Here is a 24,183-nt window from a genome sequence, read left to right as displayed (position 1 = left end):
ATATATATATATATATATATATATATATATATATATATATTTCTTTTTTAATTTTATATTCACTCTTAAAATTCCTCTTAATTTTATATTCACTCTTAAAATTCCGAGTGGCAACATTTTTATTATTGCTTCGAGTGAAGTTTCACGCGTTTCGCGTGAGGTTTCACTCCGAGGAATTTAGAGAGTTCGCAACTACAGTTATAAAGTGACGTGTTGCTCGCAAAAATTTGGAATTTGATTTCCGTCAATGCAAATCATGACAGCCGGAATATGCGAACAGAATGCCTCGGAAACTCGTACTTACGTCACGACTTCAAACGTAACGCATATGATTGTCCTTGTTTTTCTTCTCTTCAGCGCATCTTTTACCTGGCATCTTCCTGATATTAGTCGGCTACGTCGGCTGCGACATAGTGCTGGCGAATGTCTGCTTGATATTCGCGTTAGCCTTCAACGGCGCCGCTATTATCTCCAATTTGTCGAATAATCAAGATCTAGCGCCGAATTTCGCCGGCTTTCTCTACGGTATCATGAACATGATCGGCAGTATCTCCGGGATGATTATCCCGCCCATGGTCGAGGAAATAGCCGGAAAATACGGGGTAAGCGTAACTTCAATTGCGTTCATAAGAACGCATTAATTAATCTTTATACACACATACAATCATTACTCATTCGATAGGATTCCAATAATTTTATTGAAAAAAAAAGAAGAAATATTAATAACTCGAGGCTCAGATTGAATTCTTCCATATCGACTCGGATTCCCGATTTTCGAAGTCAAGGACAATTTCAAATGAATTTCGCGAAAGAATTTAAGAAAATAAAGTCAACGATCGCAAAGGCTATTCTACGATTTCGCAGATTGGTCTCTCGGCTTCTCAATTCTGCCGGTTTTTCGTCGGACATTCATCCGCGCGCGCGCGCACACACACAATTCGCAACGCTCGCTTTGACAATACGCCGTTACATAATCCCGCGGCCGCTTCTATGCAATCACTTTTGTAATCACAGCTGTGCAATTTGTTCTTGGTTTTTTTTATAATCTTAATCGCGACATCTCTTGAACGCGAATTACCTCTTCGTCAAGAGCGATTATCGAGGAGGAGGAAGAGGGAGGCGACATTACGCAAGAATTTCGAACGTCGTAAAGCGCTTCCTCTCCCTCTTAGATCTTTCGCACGCAAATTACACCTTCGTTCCGTAAATCTTATCACATACACATTTCCTTCAGCATTCCGTTATAAACATGGTTTTTTATTGTAAAGCGAAAATCATCATTAGGCATAATGGCCGAGGCGGTTGCGTATCTGAAATGGTCATTATAATTTTTTTCTACGATCGAGGGACCAACGACTGTGTCATCATCGTTGTCTCATTCGCATTTGTCTTGTTTCCGCAAATTTCAAAACTTACGAAACATCCGCCGGTCAATTTATTACGAATATGACCCGATTTGAATTCTAGTCTCTGGCATTCTCACGAGTCAAATTGACTCGAGCAAGAGAAATTAAATCCTATAGTTGTTAAATTTTTAATTATTACGCATATAAGTATAGAATTCTATTCTTGAAGCACGCAAAACTTTTTACTTCTTTCTCATATAAAATCAATACACTCTATTTTCTCTTGTACCGTAGATTATCTATTTTAAAGATAACGATTGCAACAAGTTTCTCAAGTGTACTTTTCGCACACAAAACTAGATAAGCACATTTATGGATATTTAAGTGAAGGTCAGATTAGAAAAATCTATGTGGATCTCATAGATTCAAATTTGTATTAATACCAGTTGCTTGAAAATCGTCTCAAGATGCTCAGATTTGGATCCAGAGTTTGATGAGAATCTTTCAGTTGAATCGCATTTATAGGTATAAATGTCACACATTCAACTCTAAAAGACTTGAATGTGAATACAGATCTGAATATCTTACATAAGACAAGTTTCAGGCAACTATTAATATGATCCCTAATATACCGAATTAAGCAACAAGCAATAAATGTGCCAACAAGGGATTAACGTTAATTCATTGTTTTTTGCGCCAGAACCCGATTGACAGGTGGCAGACAGTCTTTTGGATTGGTGCGGCAGTATGCATCGCATCCATGGTAGTCTTTCTGTTCGGCGGTAACGGACAGATTCAGAGCTGGAATGAGATCCAGCCTGAGAGATCGGACAATCAAGAGTTGGAAAGGCCACAGAAAAGTTGAAAACTCTTGTGCACTAACGAATATGCAACGCGACCTCCCCGGATCGCTAATTTTCATAAAGACACTTTTTAAACTGTTGACTCTCTGGTGAGCAAAAATGCAAGAGACTATTTCTTCTCCGTGATGATCGTAAATGGTCGTATGATAAATAGTGAAATAAAATATGTAGACAAAACATATTCATTTCGTCATTTCACGTATCTCATTTCACCATTTATTATATGACTACTTATTGATTATCAAGGAAAAAGGATCAAAGAGAAAAAAGAATAATAAAAAAAGCAATTCAAATTTATTCATTAGATAATTCTCATTATACTCAATAAAAAAGATCGAAAAATAGATCGAAAAATCATCATAGTTACAAATATTCTACAGTAATGTTATAATTAATATATTAATTATAACATATTGTAAATTATGTTTAAATCAATAATTTTCTGTTTCTTTCTCGGCAACTTTTAACATTGTATCTAGAACGAGTGGTGCAAAGAGATTGTTGATTTATAACCTTAGAATTGAGTGATGTAACTGCAAAAGTTGCTGTCTGTTAGATCAACAGGTATCAACATAAGAATTGAAACTGCTTTAATATCTGCTTTGCAAAATGCATCACTAACCAAAGTAGAATGAATTCTTTGTAATAAACTTTCATTTGTTCCAAGTTATAATTAATATATAAATTAATTTTAGCGCTATTAGAATATAGTTAGAATTACAATGGACGTATTTTTAATTACCAGGCGAAAAAATATGACTATATTTACGGGTACAAAAAATGAAAATTGTTCTTGAACTGAAGAAAATAATTAAAGGTATACTGAAACTATGCCCTGTAAATCAACAACTTCACCAAAGAAAATTATGAATGAGTAATAGTAACAGATTAATGGAAACACACAAATAACTTGCGCGCATGATAATATAACCGAAAAACATTTGTAATTTTTTTTTACAGGATCTATTTTTTCGATCTATGTACTTTTTATTCAGTAATAATGAGCTCTTTCTGTAAATCTTGAATCCTTTTTCTTAATACTATATACTGTGGATATACACTAACGAGGTAACATTAAAAACCATTGGCTTTGCGGGCAACTTTAGCGTAACAAACACTTTCGCTATTTAATGACGTCCAACAATGTTGTTAGTTAATTTCCTTTTTTCTCCGCAAAATGTTTCATGTACTTGCAATAATGCATATTGAACGTGAATGTGAATATACAATTTGATTACTTAAAAATGCTGTACGTGTGACCCCTATTGGGATGTTGCTATATACATAGACTTGACTGCGATTTAAAAATAGACGAGAGACGACAATGCTAATGCGAATTTATAGCAAATTTTAATTGCTATATCACTCGTATCAAGACGAATTCTACGGATTCTTTCCAATTTCACAAACGAGCGCTAAAGAATTCGACGTTAACGGTAAAACTTGTATCGTAGGTCTTTAACGGTGACCTTTGAAGACGGATGTTTAAATACAAATAAAACTCGGGTGAGCGAATAATTAGCGTAGGCGCGCGACATTAAGGCACGATTACAGCCAGCTGTGTGTAAATTGGTGTTGTGTTTGCGCGCAGTAACATTTACTTACAACGATCGATTCTGTTAAAATGTGAGTGAGAGAAACGGGAAAATAAGTCTGAGAAAAATTAAATTCTTAAAAAGAAAGTTACATAAGAAAATAAAGGAAGTTATAACATTCCTAAACAATTCATTGGATCCTTCAGAGCACTGCTCGACGCTTGTGTACACTGAACAAGAAACAAAACGTCCGTGCGCGTTTGATGCACATAATTTATTAACAAGCACTATGTGTAATCCCCCTGATTATCGTATCACGATCGCAGATTACCACTCCAACATATGATTCATACCTGATTCATATCCTTATCCTAAGAGTCATGAATTCGACGATTCTTTGTACATAAGCATAGCCAGCATGCGGTCAGCGATTAATCTCCGAGGTAATTCAAAGGACCTTCCACAATATGAGAAAACAAGCAGATACGTTCACAATCACGGTATATTCCGTGCGACAATCGTCCGCGAAATACGCTCATGGCGTATTTGTCAGTTTCGCGTGCCACAGGAATCGCTTCAGCTGCGATAAAGAAGCATCCTTCGCGCGCACGGCATTCCAACGAGGGTGGCGTACTCTTTCACCTCGCGCTCTTCTTTGCGCGTAATTTGGTGTGCCAGACGCGCCTTGTAAATCCTATACTGCATTGCGATCTGATTGTGTAAAACTAACACCTGGAGAAGAAGAATCTATCTGAGTGGTGAACGCACTTTCATGTAATTAACAAAGGAAAGGTCAATGTGTTGAAATTTCATATATTAGGTTAGTCTGCTTTAAAAAATCCGATAAAAATTGATAAAGATACGTACAAATTTTGTTGAAATACTGTATGACTTTATCTGAATCTATCATTTCTATCGGAAATATCAATTTCTCATATAAAAGCAAATATCAATTTTTTTCGTTTTGTATCGCGTAATTTACTTTTGATGATTATATATATATTATATTGAATAATTACATATTTTTATCTGAATATATATATATATATATATATATATATATATATATATATATATACATATACATATTTTTTTAAGTAATTTTATCGTACTTTATCAAAAACACAGTTACATAGATTCTCCTTATCTAATTCTATCAAATCTTTCAAGTAAGATATGTAATATTTCGAATTGTTTAAATAGAATGAAACGACCATATTTTTATGTTGTTATAATTTTATGAAACAATGTAGAGAAGATCGGGGCTATTTGGCTACCGAGGTAAATAGGCAAAATCAATTATTTCTATTGCTCTTTAACAGATTTCAGAATCAAGCAAACAGAGATTTCAAAACCATCTTTGACATATTTAAAAATCTTGCTTGTTTAATTTTGTAACTTGTTAGAAAACACTAGAAATAACCGGTTTCGCCAACTTATCCCGGTAGCCAACTAGTCCCGGTCTCCTATGTGCGTCGTTTTGACCTATGATCTTCTAACATCCTTCGCATAGATTGTTTCATAAAATTATAACGACGTAAAAATATATAATCGTTTTATTTTACCTGAAAAATCCGATATTATTTATTATTCAACTCGATAAAATATTCATAATAACCTTCTTTTCAAGACAAATACAAAAAGTAATGACAAATAAAAATATCAGTGCGCAATAAACGCATGTGTTGTAAACAATTTATTACCATTTTTAATCGTTTTAACCACAGAAGGTCAGTCTTATTGACCTCGAAACGTCGATGTCTGGTTGTCGTTATTTGTTTACTATTGTCGCGCACTGATAACCGCGGTGAGACTCGTATTATATACCATCTCTTTTTGCACAAAATTTAACGATACCGAGTAAAGAAAATCACAAAGCAAATAGCTGCGAGAGGCGATTTGTTTTATCATCCTATGTTCGAATGTTTAACTATTTCGTAGCATACTTCTAAGAAAATCACAAAGCAAATAGCTGCGAGAAGCGATTTGTTTTATGATCCTATGTTCGAATGTTTAACTATCGAATGTTTTCGTAGCATACTTCTCGAGTGTCGACTACACCGTCCTCGTCGATGGCGTCGATATCGTCGTTCAGACGACTGTACTTCTCGTTGTCCAGCTTCACCAAGCAGGGATCGATGTCGAACCACGTGTACGTCTCGGGACACAGGAGCTTCGACGGTCGCATTCTCGCTTTGTATCGCATCTTCGGACACGTGTGAATGTAAAAGCCCATGTAATAATATCTCAGAACGGGCGCGACCTTGTTCAATTGCCTCGTCAGATAAATCTCTCGCAATGAACTGTGGAAGTAACGCATTATTCGGAAACGTACGTGACTTTGATTGCTTTCGAGAAGAAGAATCCTTTACAGACCTGAAAGTCCCCAAAGAGAGCTGACTATAAGCCGGGTCGTAAAAGAAGTACACACTCGAGACGCACGACGGCAAGATGTCTATCACTCCGACGGCTATTAGCTCGTTGTTCAACCAGTACTGTTCGTGGAAAGAGCCGTATCCCTGAGGTGGTATCCCTGGAGTGCCGCTTTCAGATATCCACGGCTTTAAAAAACAATGTTTACATTCTATGAGCTGTGTTCTGTAGACATTTACTGACAACTATCGGTTGGACTTGTGTCGCGTTGTACAGATATAATCGTATCATAAAATATCTAGCAATGACAAATAGCACAACAACACATATCAAACGGACAATTGTCGGTAAACAACAACATGTACGGAACAGCCGTTTAAGAGCTATTTTCCTTTGCAACGATTTTTTAAATATTACTAGAATTATACTAGCGGTATATTATAAAAGTAAAAATATAGCAGTAAAAACGCTATAAAATCCAATTTAAAAAATATATAATATATATTTTTTGCAAAGTTACTTTAATATATTATAAAATATATTATTATAATATATTATATTTTTAATAAGATATTATATTATATTTAATAAGATATAATATCTTATAATGAGATTATACTATACTGAGATTTATGCTATACGAGACGGACTCTGCGCTTTCGTGTAAAACAATGTATAATATATACAATATATAGTAATTTACTTGTGAATACGAGCACTGCGGCTCGCTGTGAGAGCGTGAGAGGAAAGCGGATTCGCAAAGGTGTCTCTTAACATCGTTTGAGATTAAGTATACAAAGTATACCTGCAAAGGACTCTTTACGAGAAAGTTGAAGAATGACTTTCGATCGCATTCCTCCGGTGAATCGCCGTGTATCGCCATTTGATACTTTTTATAAACACTCGCGCTCGCATCGAGAGTGGTAAGGAACTCGTCTGACATCACTCTCACCAATTTTATCTAACAAAATCACAAAGACAAGTGTTTTTGCAAACGCGTAAACAAGTGCTGCATTTCAAGCAACGAAAGTATTATTCATTACTGTAATCGTCGATCAAGCGACGGTGTTGACAACATTAAATGCAAATCACGAATTCTTTGATCGATCGGTAAGGTCCACTTTGCTCCAATCGTGACATTATATAGTTGCTCTGTATATCGCACGTCCGACTGCGGCAAGATTGACGTCTCTAACTGCTAATTAATATATATGATAGCGTAATTTCGAGAATAAAGTTAAAATCAAATCTATCGATACACGGCGAAGAACCTAATAAAAATAACGAACCAAAAGCGCATAGCTATCTATTACAGCTTTCTATGCTATCATATGATCTGAGAATTTACAGATATCTATAGACAGTGTAAGGCCCGTATCAATAATTGTTGAAACTCGTCTCATGTGAGATACACAAATTTGAGTTCATATTCAGATCTGAACTTTAAGTTCAAAGTTAAATGAGCTTTTCAGTTTGATCGCGCGATTATAAATATAGATGTCACATATATCACATAATTCAACTGAAAAACTTGGATCTAACTCTGAATCAAAATCTAAGTATTCATATGAGACAAGTTTTAAGTGACAATTTTTAATTCAAATCTGGATCTAAATTCATATTTGAGTATCTTATTTCAGGTAAGTTTCAAATAACAACTCTATTAATAAAACTCTAAAGCTAATATTAATAATTATTATCTCAAAATCATCTCAAATAAAATACACAAGTTTGAAATTAATATCAGATGAGAATTTTTTAGTTGAATTATGATTACAGATATAAATGTCATATTACATATCATAACTAAATTGAAAAACTTGAATCTAACTTTATAATCAAAATCTGATTGTTTCACATGAGACAAGTTTTAAGTGACAACTATTAATACGTGCCTAAATTTAAATCTGAATAGTTCAGCTCATATAAGTTTCAAGTAATGACTATTGATACAACTTTAAGGCTAATATTAATAATTATTACTTAGAAATCGTCTGAAGTAAAATATTCAGGTTTGAATTAGCATTAGATGGAACTTTTTTAGTTGAATCATAATTACACATAAAAATGTCACATATTATAATTTTACTAAAAAACTTGAATCTAACTGAATAAAAATCTGAATAATTTCACACGAGACAAGTTTTAAGTGACAACTATTAATACAGACCTAAATTGTTTCGGTAAATTCTCTTTTATTTCTTTTTCCTTTTGTTGCCGGAATTATGACATGACGCATTTAAATCTGGACGATTCTGCGTTAAGATATATACGTAAAGACAATATCACGCGCATATAAACATTCGTGTTCGTAATGCTCATCGGATAAACATCACGATAGTTATATCTCAAGGCAGATTCCAAGGTGACACCATTTAGAAAATTACCTGCAGAGGCGACTTCACGAGAAATCTCGTGTATCGTTGCTCTGTGACTTTCTCGGCCGGCGTCCCGTGTATCGTGGTCTGATACTTTTTATAAACTTCGTAAGACTTTTTCGAGGTCTTTAGGTATTCCGAGCTCATCGGCGCAGTTCTAACCAGTCTCAGCTTACAAAAATCATGAGCTTAACACAGATCCGATACGAATGAATGTCGTAGTGCGATAACTAACGGACGCGAACATACGAATACAAGAGTCAGTGTGTTTGATCACTTAACGCTACGACTGAATTCGACTTATTTTCCGCTGCAAATGTGACAAAAATTGGAGAAAAATGGACCCCGTGTCGAGAATAGTATTGACCGTATTGACAAGCAAGCGTGATAAGCAACAGTTTGCGACATCGACTGTTTATACTGCATTGTTACCTCAAACTTTTTCAAGCCAGTATACACCTCATCGAACAATTCTTCCAAGCTTTTGGCGCAGTTCTGTTGTTTCTTCTCTCTCATGATGCTCTCGATTTCACTTTGCGATTTACCTTGAGCTAATAACTTATTTTGCTTACGTTCTATGCGTAGGAGTTTCGCTTTCTTGCGAGGCACCGTGCTGATATTTTCGTTACTAGAATGTGAAGCACTTTTCTTCTCTGCATTTGTCAGCTGTCTCTGGTCGCTACTTGAGGCAGAAATAGAAATCTTTGAGATACTAGTGTCTTTGGATGTTTCTATTGGATCAATAGACATTCTCCCACTGATTTCACTGTCCATAGATGAGACATTTATTTTAGATAAATTTTTTTGCGCTTTCGCGTGGTGCTTTGCATAATTTAATGCTTCTTCATTGTTTATGTCTGTAAAGTCATTAATATTACTCTAATTACTAGTATTCGTAATATTAATACTACAAAGTTATAAGTGAAATATAATCAAACAGCTCTTAGGTTTACTATTATTGTACATTTCTCAAAGTCTTACCTATATTATCATGTTGATCCTCATTCATATCTTTAATATTATCGTTTACCAGCTCGTTTTTCAAGAATTTCACCATGCGCTTCAGGACTTTCTTTTGAGATTTTGATATTCTGAAGTCCAAAGCTTCACATCTGAAAGTCATCATTGAAATGCTCAGATATAATTTGTCTCAGATGCTTATCATTGTTAACTATTGGTCTGTTCTTTCCAGCTGCACTGCTAAATTAATGCAATAAGTTAAAGTGAGACAAGTATATGTTTTCTCACTCTAACTTATTACCAGTTCAGCAGTGCAGTTGAAAAGAACAAACCATATATGTTGTGCATTGTTAATACAAAGAAATACTACTCTACTTGATAGTATAGAGTGGACAACAGGTTTGTTCCAGTGTGGGTTTATAACAATAACTGCCACTTCGTCTCCATCCCCTGTCTATCAAGCTTTGATAGTCCTCGACTGTCAATGAATGGGCCCACATGCCTGACAATAATACATTATGTTAACTATTACTTTTAAAAAGATATATACTTTTATAAAGATATATACTTTTATAAAGATATATTTATATCAGATTTTAGTATAAATAAAAAAAGCATCTAGGCTTACATCTTAAAATAATATAATGACACTAGTTATAAGACTAGTTTTAAGACAAACTTTTGTTTACATCAGATTTTAATGCAAATAAAAAGAAGCATGTAGATGCTTATAAACTGCGCAATGTACCACTTTACATGAATTAATATTATCACATTCAAAACATGCATCTTTACATCAAATTCTAACAAATAACAGAAGCTCGATTTGTCGACTAATCATGAGACGACGTGAAAAATACTTCGTGTCGATACGTTGAAACAGTTATGTTCGCACTCACCGTGACTGAAGTTTGTATTAGGGCTTTTGCAATAGCCGCACTTGTACCCTTCGTGTTCTGCGTAATATTCCACGATACTGTACGATACTTTAGCCATTTCAGCTGTTCGGTGATAAGTACTCGTTCAGAAGTCACTGAGTTCTACGTGCAAACGCTGTCTCGCATGCTTCAAGGCTGGTATCACCTGGAATTACTCGAAGTCACGAATCTGTGACTCTTGACAGAACGAGCGGCGAATCTCGCGTTGGGTACCAGTAGTTAGCTCTAAAAGGAAATATTGCGATCACTGTGATCTGCCGCTACGAATGCGCGACGTCTGCGATGTCTATCTCAGGAAAACGAAGCGCACGCAAACAGCGCAGTGCTCCAATCTAACCTAACCTAACTCTGACCCAACTCTAACCTCAGAGTAAACGCGTATTTCTTAATTACCGCGGTAACATTTCCGTCAACTTCAAGAATCTAATTCTCTTTGTAGGAATCTCGGAAAATTTCTCTGTCTGTCTCTCTCTCTCTCTCTCTCTCTCTCTTCTCTCTCTCTCTCTCTGCTAAATTGACGATTACTTTCGACAAGCGTTTTCGCGTCCTGTGTGTAGAAACTACTCGATGCGAATCCCAATTACACCTTCATTCCGTCCTGGGAGGCGTAAAGTGCAGATAGGCGCACATTTCTTGCTCCGAAGAATCAGCTGTTGTGCGACCTTTGCGGTGTATCAGTCCGTGAGAGACATCAGAAATGAGAATTTCATATAAGAGAAATTACCACGTCTTTTGTATACGCAAAGTTAAAGCTCTTGATAAAGCTTTTTGAATTCGAATATACACTGGCAGTGGTGAACAATGAATGCGAACTCGTCCACATCCGAGAACGCGTCTCAGCCGAACGCCGAGCGGAATCCACCGCGTAATGAAAAAGTGAGTGCGTCGCATGGATCCATTGGTCGAACCGTAGAGAATCGTTCGTGTCGAGAAATTAATCGTTCAAAATTTGCCCGCAGAAAACTCGAGGCTCCCGGCAGAAGGCTGTAGACAATTTGTCCAAGAAATTTTTACGGAACTTTGACCCTGAGCACAGCGAGAGAGAGAAACGCAAGCTTTATCGCCGATTGTATCACGGTCACAAGAGGCAGTTATACGACGAGAAAGGCATCTACATACAGACAGCGGATGATCTCTGCGATTGTTTGAACTTAGACTGCTATGGGTGTCATTATCCATGTGCCAAGTGCTCTTCCCCAAAGTGTGGCCATGAATGCAGGTAATTGGTAATTTTGTGAGGATTTCTATGTCAAATGAAAGACTTGTGTTTACAGTGTACTGTAACTGTTGTATTGTTTATTGTGGACTGTTGTTATTAAGAGAGTTATTATTACTTTGCCAGGAACAATCGCAAGTGGACCTACGATAGCATCCACTGTGAAGGCGCTGATCTTGTGATAAAGAATCCATTAGCAAAGGAATCGTAAGCAATAAGAGTGAAGTTTAATATGCATAATAAGTGACTCAATTGTGATCTGCAAGTTTTTGTACATGAAACATTCTTAACAGCAACTCATTATTCCTCTTATGAGATGCTTAAATATATAAGAAAAAAAAGTAAATGTAATTATTAAATATAAATAAAAGAAAAAAAAATAGCATCTTTGTCCTTTGTCAAATCAGAGACTCTTTTTGTTGAAAATGTAATAGCTTAGTGTCTAACAATCTTGTAAACTTAGAAGTATGTCAATGTGTATGCAAAAATCAGAGACTTTTTATGAATTAAGAGATAAAAATCGAATAACCAAGTCTTTTATCCCCAATTTTAAATATGGAGTTTAATGGAATTTCAGTTCAAAGTTTAGAATTCCATTTGCAAGAATTGAAGTCGCAATAAAAAATAATATTTGGCAATTTTCCTCTCTTGACATCAAAGATAGTGATATATTTAGTTATTTAACTAAATATATATTAAATATATTAAAATATATATTATACCATAATTTAATTAAGAGACATTCCCAACACTGAGTACACTGAGAAAATATATTAGGAAATTTGTGGAATATAAAGTTTATTTTACAGAAATAAAGTTGTAAAATTGTTCTTGTTGTATATAAAATTTATCTTACAGAAATATAAAGTTGATATATGAAGTTTATTTCACAGAAATAAAGTTAATATATAACATTTATTCTATGAAAAAATTTCTCAGTGTATACTGACAGAAAAAATCTGGAAATTCATTTGTAGAAAAGATAAAGTTTCTGTGAAACAAACTTTATTTCCGCGAATAAATTTTGTTTTACAAATAAATTTTCGAATATTTCTTTTCGATGTAAGAGCGTGAAAATCGATGAATTTCATCGATCTAGTCGCGTCTACCTACAACGAATCGATCTCGCCGGAATTGCTGCGTTTTCACCTCCGACGCGCGACCGGGGCGCACGATCGCCAGTTACGCCACTGCGTATCCACACGCGCGCACACACCTTCACACGAAAGCGCTATTGATTTTCCGCGGCGCTTTTCGCGACGGTGCGCACGTTCGCACGCATCGTGCATGCAACGTACACACACATGCACACGCGCATCCCGTACGGCGCGTGCTTCGTTTTCATTTCGAGTGATCGTTGAAGTTCGCGCTTCGCTCTCTTTCGGCAAAGCGGCAAAAGTGGCAAAAGACGACGCGGGCGAAAGAACACGCGAGAGAGGCGCGACAAAGCGCGCGCCGTTGATCGCGAGGGACCGGCGGCGACTTCGCTGATCACCGCGTGCGTCGAGGTGGCCGGGAAAGAGAGAGGACGACGGAGAGCCCAGGTGAAAATTGAACAATCGCGCACCGGCCGCGCGCGACCGGTACGCTCGCACCTGTGCGCGTCAGCGCTGCGAAGCTAGCCGCGAGCGACAGCGACGACGGCCGGGCGGGCGGGCCGGACTTCAGGGGGTTGTGGCGGCGCGCAGCGCTCTTCGCCGCGTTGCTCCGTCGCGTTCTCGGCACAAGCGTGAAGACGACGGTCGTCGATCGGTGCGTTGTCCGTATGCAGCGCACTCGCCGGGGTGGCGAACGCACGCAAGCACGCAAGTAAGCGAGTGAGCGAGCAACAACGACCGGGCAGCCGCGGGCGCAGGTAACGCGAACGAGTGCCGTAAAATCGAGTGTGACACAACTGCCTCGAGGAGAAGCGATCGTCGCTGCCGCTACCGCCTCCTTCCCCGCCGTCAACGGTTCCCCGTTGATCCCGTGGCCCGTCGAGAGCGCGATCCGGCGTGAACGGCGTTTGTCCGGGATCAGGAAGCGAGAGGAGGAGAGCAGAGGAACCAAAGGACACTCCGGAGCGTCTCCGTCGCTCTCTACAGGAGCAGCAGGTTTTTTATCTCACGATACAACATATACCGTAGCATAGCACCGTTGCGTTTCTCTTGCTCGCCCTCCTGTGTGCGCGCCCTACGCCCCATCCTCTCGTCCTCGTCCTCGCGACGCAGCGTCCGTGACGTACTTGGCGCGACGCGATGCGACGCGTCGCGTCGCGTCACGTAGCGTAGCGTAGCGTCGCGACGTCCGTTAAACGATTCGACGCGAGTACCGCAATCGCTAAAGAGAGAGAAAGAAAGAGAGATAGAAGAGAATGCGACGGACGTCGCGCTATGTCGATACTACGACAATAATGATCGGGTTTAGTGTTGCCGCCTCGTTGGATCCGTTTTCTGATATTACTGATATTTTCTCTCATTTCGAAGTGACAGCGCGAGGGAAGAGCGCGGCTAACTGGTACAGGACAACAGTGTGTCACCGTGAGTGGCAGAGCGTGCTCGAGATACGCACTACGCGAGTTCTTCGCGAATCGCCCGGGTCTCCTCTTCTTGAAGAAGAACTTAGACTAGGTTATATCTTTTGCCTTTGGAGTGAGACAAGGAGTTTACTTCTTCTAGCTAAGCTAATATTGCACTGAAACTTCGTTCCACTTCCCTTCAACGCGCGTGAGTTCTCTGTTTGAGTTCATTTTGACTGAACCAGCTTGCGACTGTCGCCTTTACGACGAAACAAGAGGTCTGCTTTTCTTGTAGCGAATTCAATTGGATGCACTACTAGACGCGCCAAGATATACTGAGGCCGGTATTATAAGAGGTTTGTTTTTTTTAATTAAATTGTCTGAACTGGTGCAAAATAAGTTAGAGCGAAGTAAAATATATTTGTCTCAGTTATTTTGCGTCAGTGTGTATAAGTTCAGTTTAGCTGAAAGGAATAGACTTAAGTCTCTTTCTTTTTTAACTGAGCCGTGCTTGAACTGGTGCACACCGGTGCAATAAGTGAGACAAAATATATTTGTCTCACTCTCTAATTTATTGCACCAGTGCGCATTGATTCAGCTAAAAAGAACAGATCTATAATGTCCTTTTTTATATTTAAGTTGTATTTATAGTTTTTTTATTTAAAATCGCTTAAAGTTCATCTTCAAATGTTGCATAAATCGTTCCATTGGTTATTCGGAGCATTCGGAGGCGAATTTAAAAATAATTTAAAAATAATTTAGAAATAATTTAAAAATAATTTAAAAATAATTTAAAAATAATTTAAAATATAAGAATGGGCTATGATACCAGTTTCAGTGTGCACAGATGCGCGCTATAGTGCATCCAATCAAATTCGCCATTAACTGAACTAATAGGTCTGTTTTTTAGCTGAACTAAACCAGTGCAGACTGTTGCAATAAGTTAGAGTGAAAAAAAATGTATTTGTCTCACTCTAATTTATTGAATCACTTCCAGAGAGTTCAGTTGAAAAAAACAGACCTAATATTGCTTAATATTGTCTAATATTGCGGAACTTTATTCCCCTTCCCTTCAACGCGTGTAAGTTCTACGCTTGAGTTCTTTTTGGCTGAACCAGGTTGCACCTTTTGCCGTTGGAGTGAGACAAGAGGTCTGCTCCCTTCAAATAGACTAATTAATTAATAAGACTGCGTTGAATCTTAGTTCTTCTATTTTCAATGCTAGGTTACATGCACGTTTTATTTTAAAACGAAAAAGGGCAACCTGCTTCGACTTAAAGGGACCTAAGTATGAGAGCTCGACATTGAAGGGAAGAGAAATGAGGTTCCAGTGCAGCCCTAGTAGTTGAGTTGAAAAGAACAGGGCTGCGGTTGTCGCCGGCATCCGGCAATTCCGGAGAATGCACGCGGAATGCGTCCCGGCGGCTGTCAAGTTGACAGCGTCAACGCGCCCCCGCGCCGCGATTCGCGCCTGCCAAAGGACGACGTTCCTCGGCCCCGCTCTCTCGGTGCCTCGTGTGAATGCTCTCGTGTTGTCCGCAAGCGCGCGCCTCCGCGTCGCGAAGTTGTCACTGAGGGAATAAGATGCGGTCGTTAATTAGCGACGTCGCTTGAGGAAATACGCGCCGTCCTCGTCGTTGTCATCGTGCTCGCCTGTATTATGTACGATTACGACGGGCTCGCGTGATTCGCGATTGTGACGAGAGCTCTAAGGGATGGTACTCGGGTGAGGTGTCGATTGAGGGAGCCAATTCGAGGGGACGCGAATGTGCGCGATGCCGTGTTCCTGCGCGATCGACAGTGTCGTGTTATCGTTGCTTTGCGTTGTACGCGAAATGAACGTGTTTGACGAGCTGTCGTGACGATCGTCAGTCGCGTGGCACGAGGATACTCCGACGAGGACGCACGCATTCACCTTATCTTGCGCATGACTCCGCTCTGATGAAATCTGCTGCAATTGCCCGAAAATAATTCGTACACACCAAATATTCACTACACACGGAGGGGATATTATAGTTTTCTTTCGTATATGTTCTTCTCAATTTTATTGTTTTTGATAGTCCAGGAATAGATAAAGTCTATCTTGTTAACACAGTTAATTTCGCGAAAAAAGCAGAAACATAACGAATGTTTTAATAACATATTTCAGTAAAATATAAATAGAACATATGAAATGAAAGAATATAGTGAATTGCTGCAGAATATCAATCTATTCCTTGTGGGGGAGAGGAGGGGATTACGAAATTCTATAATAATTATTATTTTCAAATTCTCCGTGTACATTCAATCCAGTCAACACCGAGCATCATTGGAATATAACACTATGTATTATATTGCATTTACATTGTTGAGTGCAAAATTATAACATAGATGTACTGTAACTGATGTTCGATGTTTATTGGGAAATGCTGTTTTTATTTAAGAAAGAAGTATTTTATAAATTTATTATATATCCGCAAATTTATCGTACTGTGAGAAAAAGATACTTGAAAATTTATCAAGTCTATTTCTACAAAACAAAGTTTATTTCTGCGAATAAACTTTATTCTCCACATAAATAAATTTTAAAATACTTTTCTCTCAGTGCGTAACTTTATTGTAACCATCAAAGTTACTCAAATGCATTTCGAGTCCTAGCAAGTTTAGCATTTTAATCACAAATATTAAATTGAGAGAAAAATTCGGTTTGGTACGATAAAACTTGCTGCAATCGCCTGGAAATAATTCTTGCACACAGAAGAATATATACTGTATTCGAGTAAATATTACTTGTCTCAAGTAGTTCGCACGTTTATATATATTCGCAAATCTATTATAAGAGAATTTATTAAATTCATTCAAAATGTGTATATAATACATTCTGAATCTCTTCACAAATTTAGCATTTCAAACAAGAATTTTAAATTAAAAGAGAGACTTTCAGTTTATTTAAATTACATAGAATCGAACCAATTACTATTCTTATAAAGAGACTAAATTCTTCTTTGAATATACAATAATGAGACCACGATAATAAACTTTTCTCGAGAAAAGAAAATGAGAAAACGATAATAAATTTTGTCATAAGTATATTTTAATTTAATAAAAATATACTCTTTACACACTATGGAGTCGATAACTATTGAATATCTTTGGAGCAAAAAACAAAAGTGACCTTATTTTCAGAGATATTCCTATCAGAAAAAGTACAACCACCATAAGATTTTTTCGGAAATCTGAAGACCGCCTGTTTCTTGATTCGAAAATGTTCAAGGTGGTAATAGTTATGAGATTCACTTTGTATACTTTTATCTATATATATATATATTTTTTTTTATTTTTTTTTTTATATTTATTTAATATATTTTAAAACTATCATCAAAGAAAATATTCTTTATTGAAGATAATCATTACTTAAAAAAAGGAGAGTAAACTGAATAATCGCTTTTGTTAGCACAGTAGAGACTGATATTTTTGTGTATGGTTTATTTATTCGACGGACCGTCGAAAATAAGATAATTCAGGCAATGTGTTTTCCTCCGTAAACCAAGAACGCAATTTCTCGTAACTGTTTGGCAGGAACGGAGGTTTCCTCGCAAAATTCCGACGGTTTCTTCGGAAATCGGTTTCAGTCGCAGTAACGCAAGTCTCTCCCGCAGTAACAATTCGGAAACATAACGTTTTCTTTGTTTTCTTTTTGTTTAGCGCAAGAAACAGCAGCAAGAAGGAAAAAGTACTTGTTTTGATTTTATGTTCATTATGTTCAGTTTTCACGCGTTTAAAGGGATGCTGAAGCTGAAAACTACCGACAGAACACTGATATTTTTCTGCAAAGTTTACGTCGTATTGATTACATAGAATTACAAATGCTTTTACGCAATGAAAGTACGTGCAAAAATAAATAGGAGCATTGCTCGATATGTGTCGAAAATGAACAAAAAAATGTTTAATGTAAAGTCTCAAGCTATTAGTTAGCGTGATACTTGTTTAATCCAAAAGTTCCGCAGCTTGTACATACCGAAAGTGTGGATGCTCCAAACAGAAAAATTTTGAAGAACATTGTTCTACCTTCGCATCTGCATTTGGAAGCTTAAAAATATCGAAAAAGTTTGCAGAAAGATTTCTACATATATGCTTAGGTTTTTCGTTGAATATGGTAAAACAAAACAACATACATTTATATAAATTCTGTATATACAAGAAATACGAAAAGGATAGCGTGATTATGTTAGTGACGATAGTCTCTGCATTATCGACGTTTTTCGAGTTCGTCATTGACTCCAGCATCCCCTTAATACAAAACGAACGTAGACTGGTTTGCACAATAGTTTTCTCAAGTTTGCAGCGCATAAAGTAAGGTAAAAGTACCAATGTCCGGACATGTACCTAATCCTAGACACTCTTTTTGTTTTACTCTTTAAACACAAATATCAAACTTTCGACATAAAATATATGTACAAGTATTAAGTATGTAAATATATTCTATGTTGAAAATTTAAATATTCGTATTTAAAGACCAAAACAATAAGAATATTCATGATTAGGTACAGAAATTTATACCTTTTTCTTACCCGACTAGATTTTTTTTTTTCATGTCATAGTCCTGATCAGATTGATCCTAATCAGTTATCCTGCTTTGTATAAGATGATCAGTTTCTAATAACTCATATAACACACGTGGAAATCAGGAGCTTATTAATAATTAGAACACGATAACACATCATCTTATACAAACCAAATAATAGGAGCTAGTTATGATTGCAAGCCACTACCCAGATAGACAGATATATATAAATTTGCCAGTGACTTTGCTAATCGATTTGAAAATATTGCACCCTTTACGAATGGTTCATATGGCACGCATATCTTTTTTATCGCATAGAACAACACAATAGAAATACAGAAGAAATACGAAATGATCAAAATATGTCATATAAAATGTAATATGAAAATCTAAATGCAACTTTTAGTAAAATTGTTACTACATTAAGGGGACTGGAAGGTCAGATTGCCTGAAAATCGTGCTTGTTTTTTCACAATTTTTTATGACAAACTGAATAAATACGCGAAAGTATTACTTTGACGTGTATTTATACAACATATAAAGGGAAGAAAAATATAGTTTTGATGATCAAATATTTAATATAAGTGTATGGTACATGTAGTTAAAATATATTTTGTTTTTCTTTTCAAGGTTGTCATTTTACAGTAATATCATCAAAACTATATTTTTCTTCTCTTTATATGTTGTATAAATACACGTCAAAATGACACTTTCGCATATTTATTCAGTTCCTCATAAAAAATTGTGAAAAAATTAGCACGATTTTCAGGCAATCTGATCCTCCAGTCCTCTTAATATAACAAAAAGGAATTACGTTATTGTATGATTTAATGATTAATTCAATCTAGTATATTTGCTTCATAAATGTAATTTAAAAATTACATAAACAAATTTTCCATCATCAATTGTCCGGCGTCGTAATAATCATGAAAGTCTATCTAGGCACTCACGGGCTTGCGGGATAATCGGTTATGACAGAAATGACAACGTATGAAGCAAATATTAATTGTTCATTAAATTTTTATCTAGTAGATTAAAGTATAATAGATATACTTACGTTCTGAATTCTCCGTTGCAGTTGTGACGTCAGATGTCTCGTATACTGCCATTTCGACTGCTGTCATAACCGATTATCGTGAAAGTTCGTGGGTAATAGTTCGCAATCATGACCATTTGACGTGCTTCTAACTTTATCGGAGAAAATGCGCGAAAACTGTTGTGCAGGCAAGTTCGGACATCGAATTGGACAGGAGCGAAGATGAAATTGTAGGAAGATAGTAAATGACGGAAACAGGTCCTTCGCGAACGATGGACACGGCCGGTTCGCGTTGTGCACATGGTTGCATCCGACGCACTTAGAAAAGTGAACCGATACTGTTCCTTTTATGTTAAACTATACGCACAGAAAGATATTATTCTATTGTCAAGAAAATTGATTTAATCTTCTTGTTTTAAGCAAGTTATTTTCAACAAAGAATATTTTCTTATAACATATTCATCAAATTTTAGGAAAGCTCATCATCAAAAGGAGAATTTATCAATACAAAATATCTTATCTTCATAATATATCTTCAAGAATATTATTATTTATAAGATTGTTATCTTACAAGAATAAGATTTTTATAGAAATATGAAATATTTTATTATTTACAAAGTAGTAGTACAGTATTATCTATAAGAATATTTCTTGTAATAAGAATTCTTTGTAATTTAATATCTTTATAAGAATATTATGAAACTTTGAACCAGAAATTAGCAAGCAAACCGGATTTTTGTTTTAACTTAATATTCTTGATTAAAACGCCAAAGAATGACGCGAACATGTCGTCCAACTGCCCCATTTCTGGGCAGTGAAAATATACTTAAAATAGGTATCAAATTAAAGATCTTGACGAGTTGATTACAAAGATATAAGTTTTAAAGTCACCCAGTGTACGTTCCAACACTATGGTCCAAAAAGGTTTCAAATTTTAGACTACTTTCTTTATGTTTCTTTCATTTTATTTCATTTGAAAAGTTGAATTTTGTTTGATCTAGCTTTTAAAATAGTTAAGCAAAAACAATTTGAGTATTTCTAATGTTTTTGAGTAAGTTCAGGTGCATTTTTCTATACATTTCATGTTCTAAAATCAACCGGAAGTTGATGTTCTAATTGGAATTTTCTACTTCCATCAGTTTGGAACACGGAATTTATATCATTAAATTCTTCATTTAATTTTATTAAATGTAGCATTTTGAGTTTTTAAAATCCGTTTAGTTTTTTTGCTAAAGAAGCATTAGTTTGAAGGCAGCCTAAAATTTGGGTTTTGAATCGTAGTGTTGGAACGGTACACTGGACGGCTCTAAAACTTATATCTTTGTAATCAGCTCATCAAAGCCTTTAATTTGGTGCCTATTTTAAGTACATTTTTCACTTTCCAGAAATGGGACACATGGTCTAAGAACCAATGACGTCACTCTTTACGAGAATTCATTCTCAGGATGTATTTTGAACAAATTTAATGAGCTTGTGTTGAACTTGTAATAGAAATTAGCGAATATATAAATTTTTGGTTTCACCAACATAAAATTCATCCTATTTAATAAACAAACTAAATTTTTCTTTTAATTTAATATTATTATTTTAAATTTTAAAACTTACTAGGATTCAAGGTGTATTCTGAAATTTGATGCTTATAATAGAAATGTATAATTGTTTTATATATAGAGATTTTAGATTTATAAAATATTCAAACTTTTCTATTTAATATAAGATTAAAAATCCTATGTTTAAATATTTGTATTTAAAAATTAAAACAATAAGAATGTTCAGAATTAGATACGTGTCCAGGCATTGGTATTTTTACCTTACGTATGTCACAAATAAGAAAAGAAAACTCTATAAAAAAAAAGATTAAATGTTCTATTTTTATTAAAAAACTTCAATAATTTTATAAAATATATTGATTTTATTCGAAACTATATCCACAACAATTGGACAACAATTGCAACATATCACTCGAATGTTTTGCGGAATCAACAGTTTTTCTACCGTAACATCCGCGATGCATCATGTTTCTCGCGCATAGAACGACGTGTTGATCGATCAAAGAACAGTTTGCTCGTCTGCTTCGCTATGTAACTTCTATATTTATCAGATAGGAGAAAGATGAACGAACTTCTCTTAATCAGAGTAGTATCTACTCTTTAAAAAAAAGGTAAAAAAAGAAGCCAAGTGCACGTGCTTTGTTTCACTTTGAAAAAATATTATAAAAAAAGTTATTGACAAAATTCTTACAAAAAGAAATGATATCAAACGGTTTACGCCAAGTAAAATTAATTTCATATACAATAAATATTATTATAACTACTTTGCATATATGAACACTACATCTAGTGATTTTATTTTCTGATAATTACACAGAATTATGAAAAAATAGTTTTTAAAAGCTTATTTAGTAAACATACAAAAGTAAAAATTTTGGGAAAGTTTAAATGTCACACGCACATAGAAAATACTTGGCGTGCCAAGATAAAATTTCACACGCACACACAAAACACTTGGCGTGCCAAAAGTGATCGCATTAATACTTTTAATACTTTTAATCTTGAGTATGTTAATACTCAAGATACTTTTAATACTTTTAATCTGGAGTATGTTGTACGAGTAACATTAAAAAAAAATAGGCAAAGCCCCTCAGTCACACAGCTAGAGATAGACAGTATGATAGATTTTCTAACTTAACGCGCCCTCCACTTTGTTTATTAATATCTCGCTTTGTAGTAGAGACCGACGATTTTGTCAAAAATTGTTTCTTTAACAAAAACGTGTCGCTTGAGCCTACTTTCATCGAAATCGGAGGTGAGGTTACTAAACTGAATAATTGCCATGTAAATACTACTTGGTCTGTTATTTTTAGCTGCACTATTGAACTGGTGCAATAAGTTAAAGTGAGAAAGTATATTTTGTCTTATTCTAATTTATTGCACCAGTTTAGCAGTGCAGCTACAAAGAACAAACTCATACCGAGTTTCCGAACACCTCAAGCTGATCTGAGCCGTAGCGCCTCTGGCGACAAATATGTCAAACTGGACATTTTCTCAAACGACGAATTCCTTAATCGTAAAATTTAGCGATTTCGAACTTTGAGCTAAAATATCTCAGCTTCTAGAGAACGTAGAGCAAAAGTAAAGACAGTTTTATTAACTAATGTAAACCCAAGGAATCGATTGAGCCTATCTAAAATCTAATCTGTTCAACCGTTAGGGCTATCGCACACAAATTGACATAACTGCATATGCATAGCATAAGACCGTATGTACCAATGAGCATCGAGTATTAAGTCGCCATATTGGTGTTCGATGCTTAATATTCGATGCTCATTGGTCCATACGATCTTATTGTATGCATATGCAGTTATGTCAATTTGTGTGCGATAGCCCTTATGGTCAAACAAGAAATCTAGTGTGCAATCAACTAGTGTCGCGGCGTAATTATACACGGCCGTTCGCGCTTGCACTTGGCTTCGCGACACTACCGTGTCGCTTGATTTGAAATTTTAGAGGAGGAAATTGAAAAATCGCGAGACGTGCGGACGTGAAGAAGCGCGAATGAAAGGATCCAGACTCGGCAGGACCGCAGGACGAGTGGATAACGCGACGGTATGCGGCTTCGTGGGCGTGACAGTGTCGTCATCAGGGAATACGTCACGAGATACGCACGGAAGGGCGGACGGACGAATGTAACCTTTCGTGGGTTTAGATTATTCGCGTGGGCGAAGTGGAGCGGAGGTTACAGTGAGAGTGTGCGTGTTTGTACAGGGCGTCGCAAAATCGTCGAATCTCCTCCCTTGCCGCAAACTTTCCAATCGATTCGGGATCGATTTCCCGCGTTACTAACGACTTGCGCTATTAATGAGTTAATAGCACGGGAATTAAGTGTTATTAATGAACTTACCTCCAAGGAAAGGCAAATTACGAAATAATAAATAGGGTCAATAATAAATAAATCACTCAATTATTAACATCTCCTTTAGTCTACAAAACACAAAAATATTTCATTAAACGTTAAACTTAAGAAGCTTTTAATTATATTGCTGAAGATGGTAGTGATGTTATCATGATCTTAAAATGTTGTGCATTCTGGGATATTTAATAAACCTTAAACTCGAACATTAATACAAAATTTTCTTGGTCTTTAAAGATTGTCTTGCAGTTAAATTAATATTATTTCGATATTTATCAAAATATAATTACCTTATTATTTTAAGTTAACAATATTAACATACCACACTTCGATAGAGAAAATTACTGCAACATTATATTTCTATACAAAAAAATTTAATTTATATACTGAGATATTATACAATATTTTAGTAATATTTTAGTAATAATAACATTGATTTTGGTGCTATGTGGGACTCTCTAGATTTATTGACTCTCTAGAACCTGGTTTTCCTTGCGACTAGCGGCATTTGCTCACAATTTTAGTTGTAAGGTTAATTAAAAGATTTTGGAATTATAGAGTATAGATAAAAAAATTTAACTACAATATT

The 24,183-nt window shown here is 35.9% G+C and overlaps 4 protein-coding genes across 11 annotated transcripts in view; 3 read left to right on the top strand and 1 right to left on the bottom strand.

Moving 5' to 3' along the window:
- Positions 1-3,234, top strand: part of LOC116853966 (sialin-like) — a 24,432-nt gene extending 21,198 nt beyond the window's left edge. For both annotated transcript variants that reach the window (XM_032835411.1, XM_032835491.1), the window contains exons 5-6: positions 358-602; positions 2,047-3,234. In XM_032835411.1, coding sequence (XP_032691302.1) covers positions 358-602; positions 2,047-2,211 — 410 coding nt within the window. In that variant the 3' untranslated portion in view covers positions 2,212-3,234. The remainder of the gene's footprint in view (positions 1-357; positions 603-2,046) is intronic.
- On the bottom strand, positions 680-10,943 carry LOC116854061 (arginyl-tRNA--protein transferase 1). 7 transcript variants are annotated; one of them, XM_032835786.1, is made up of 9 exons: positions 10,787-10,943; positions 10,355-10,538; positions 9,831-9,957; positions 9,477-9,607; positions 8,928-9,352; positions 6,821-7,078; positions 6,121-6,305; positions 5,786-6,047; positions 680-4,476 (listed from the first exon to the last, which is right to left on the bottom strand). In XM_032835786.1, the coding sequence occupies exons 2-9, from the start codon at positions 10,449-10,451 to the stop codon at positions 4,321-4,323; spliced, it is 1,641 nt and encodes a 546-aa protein (XP_032691677.1). In that variant the 5' UTR covers positions 10,452-10,538; positions 10,787-10,943; the 3' UTR covers positions 680-4,320. The 7 variants fall into 7 exon arrangements, with proteins under 7 accessions (XP_032691677.1, XP_032691511.1, XP_032691598.1 ...); XM_032835620.1 differs by having other exon boundaries at positions 10,355-10,618; positions 10,787-10,942; XM_032835707.1 differs by having other exon boundaries at positions 10,355-10,618; positions 10,758-10,941.
- A 92-nt stretch (positions 10,944-11,035) lies between these two features.
- LOC116840395 (ARL14 effector protein) lies at positions 11,036-11,992 on the top strand. Its single transcript, XM_032807086.1, has 3 exons — positions 11,036-11,269; positions 11,353-11,612; positions 11,736-11,992. Exons 1-3 carry the CDS (start codon positions 11,195-11,197, stop codon positions 11,818-11,820), a joined length of 420 nt encoding a protein of 139 aa, XP_032662977.1. The 5' UTR covers positions 11,036-11,194; the 3' UTR covers positions 11,821-11,992.
- A 918-nt stretch (positions 11,993-12,910) lies between these two features.
- The window catches only part of LOC116840264 (GTP-binding protein Di-Ras2), a 41,370-nt gene continuing 30,097 nt past the window's right edge, over positions 12,911-24,183 (top strand). Inside the window, exon 1 of the mRNA XM_032806774.1 lies at positions 12,911-13,702. The gene's annotated coding sequence lies outside the window, so the exon portion shown is untranslated. The remainder of the gene's footprint in view (positions 13,703-24,183) is intronic.

The sequence above is a fragment of the Odontomachus brunneus genome, unplaced genomic scaffold (genome assembly GCF_010583005.1).
Source record: "Odontomachus brunneus isolate Ranch 3 - 2012 unplaced genomic scaffold, Obru_v1 Obru_scaffold_001, whole genome shotgun sequence".
NCBI classification, from domain to species: Eukaryota; Metazoa; Arthropoda; class Insecta; order Hymenoptera; family Formicidae; genus Odontomachus; species Odontomachus brunneus.
The sequence above is the reverse complement of the archived record's forward strand: the minus strand, read 5'-3'. Positions and strand labels throughout refer to the sequence as shown.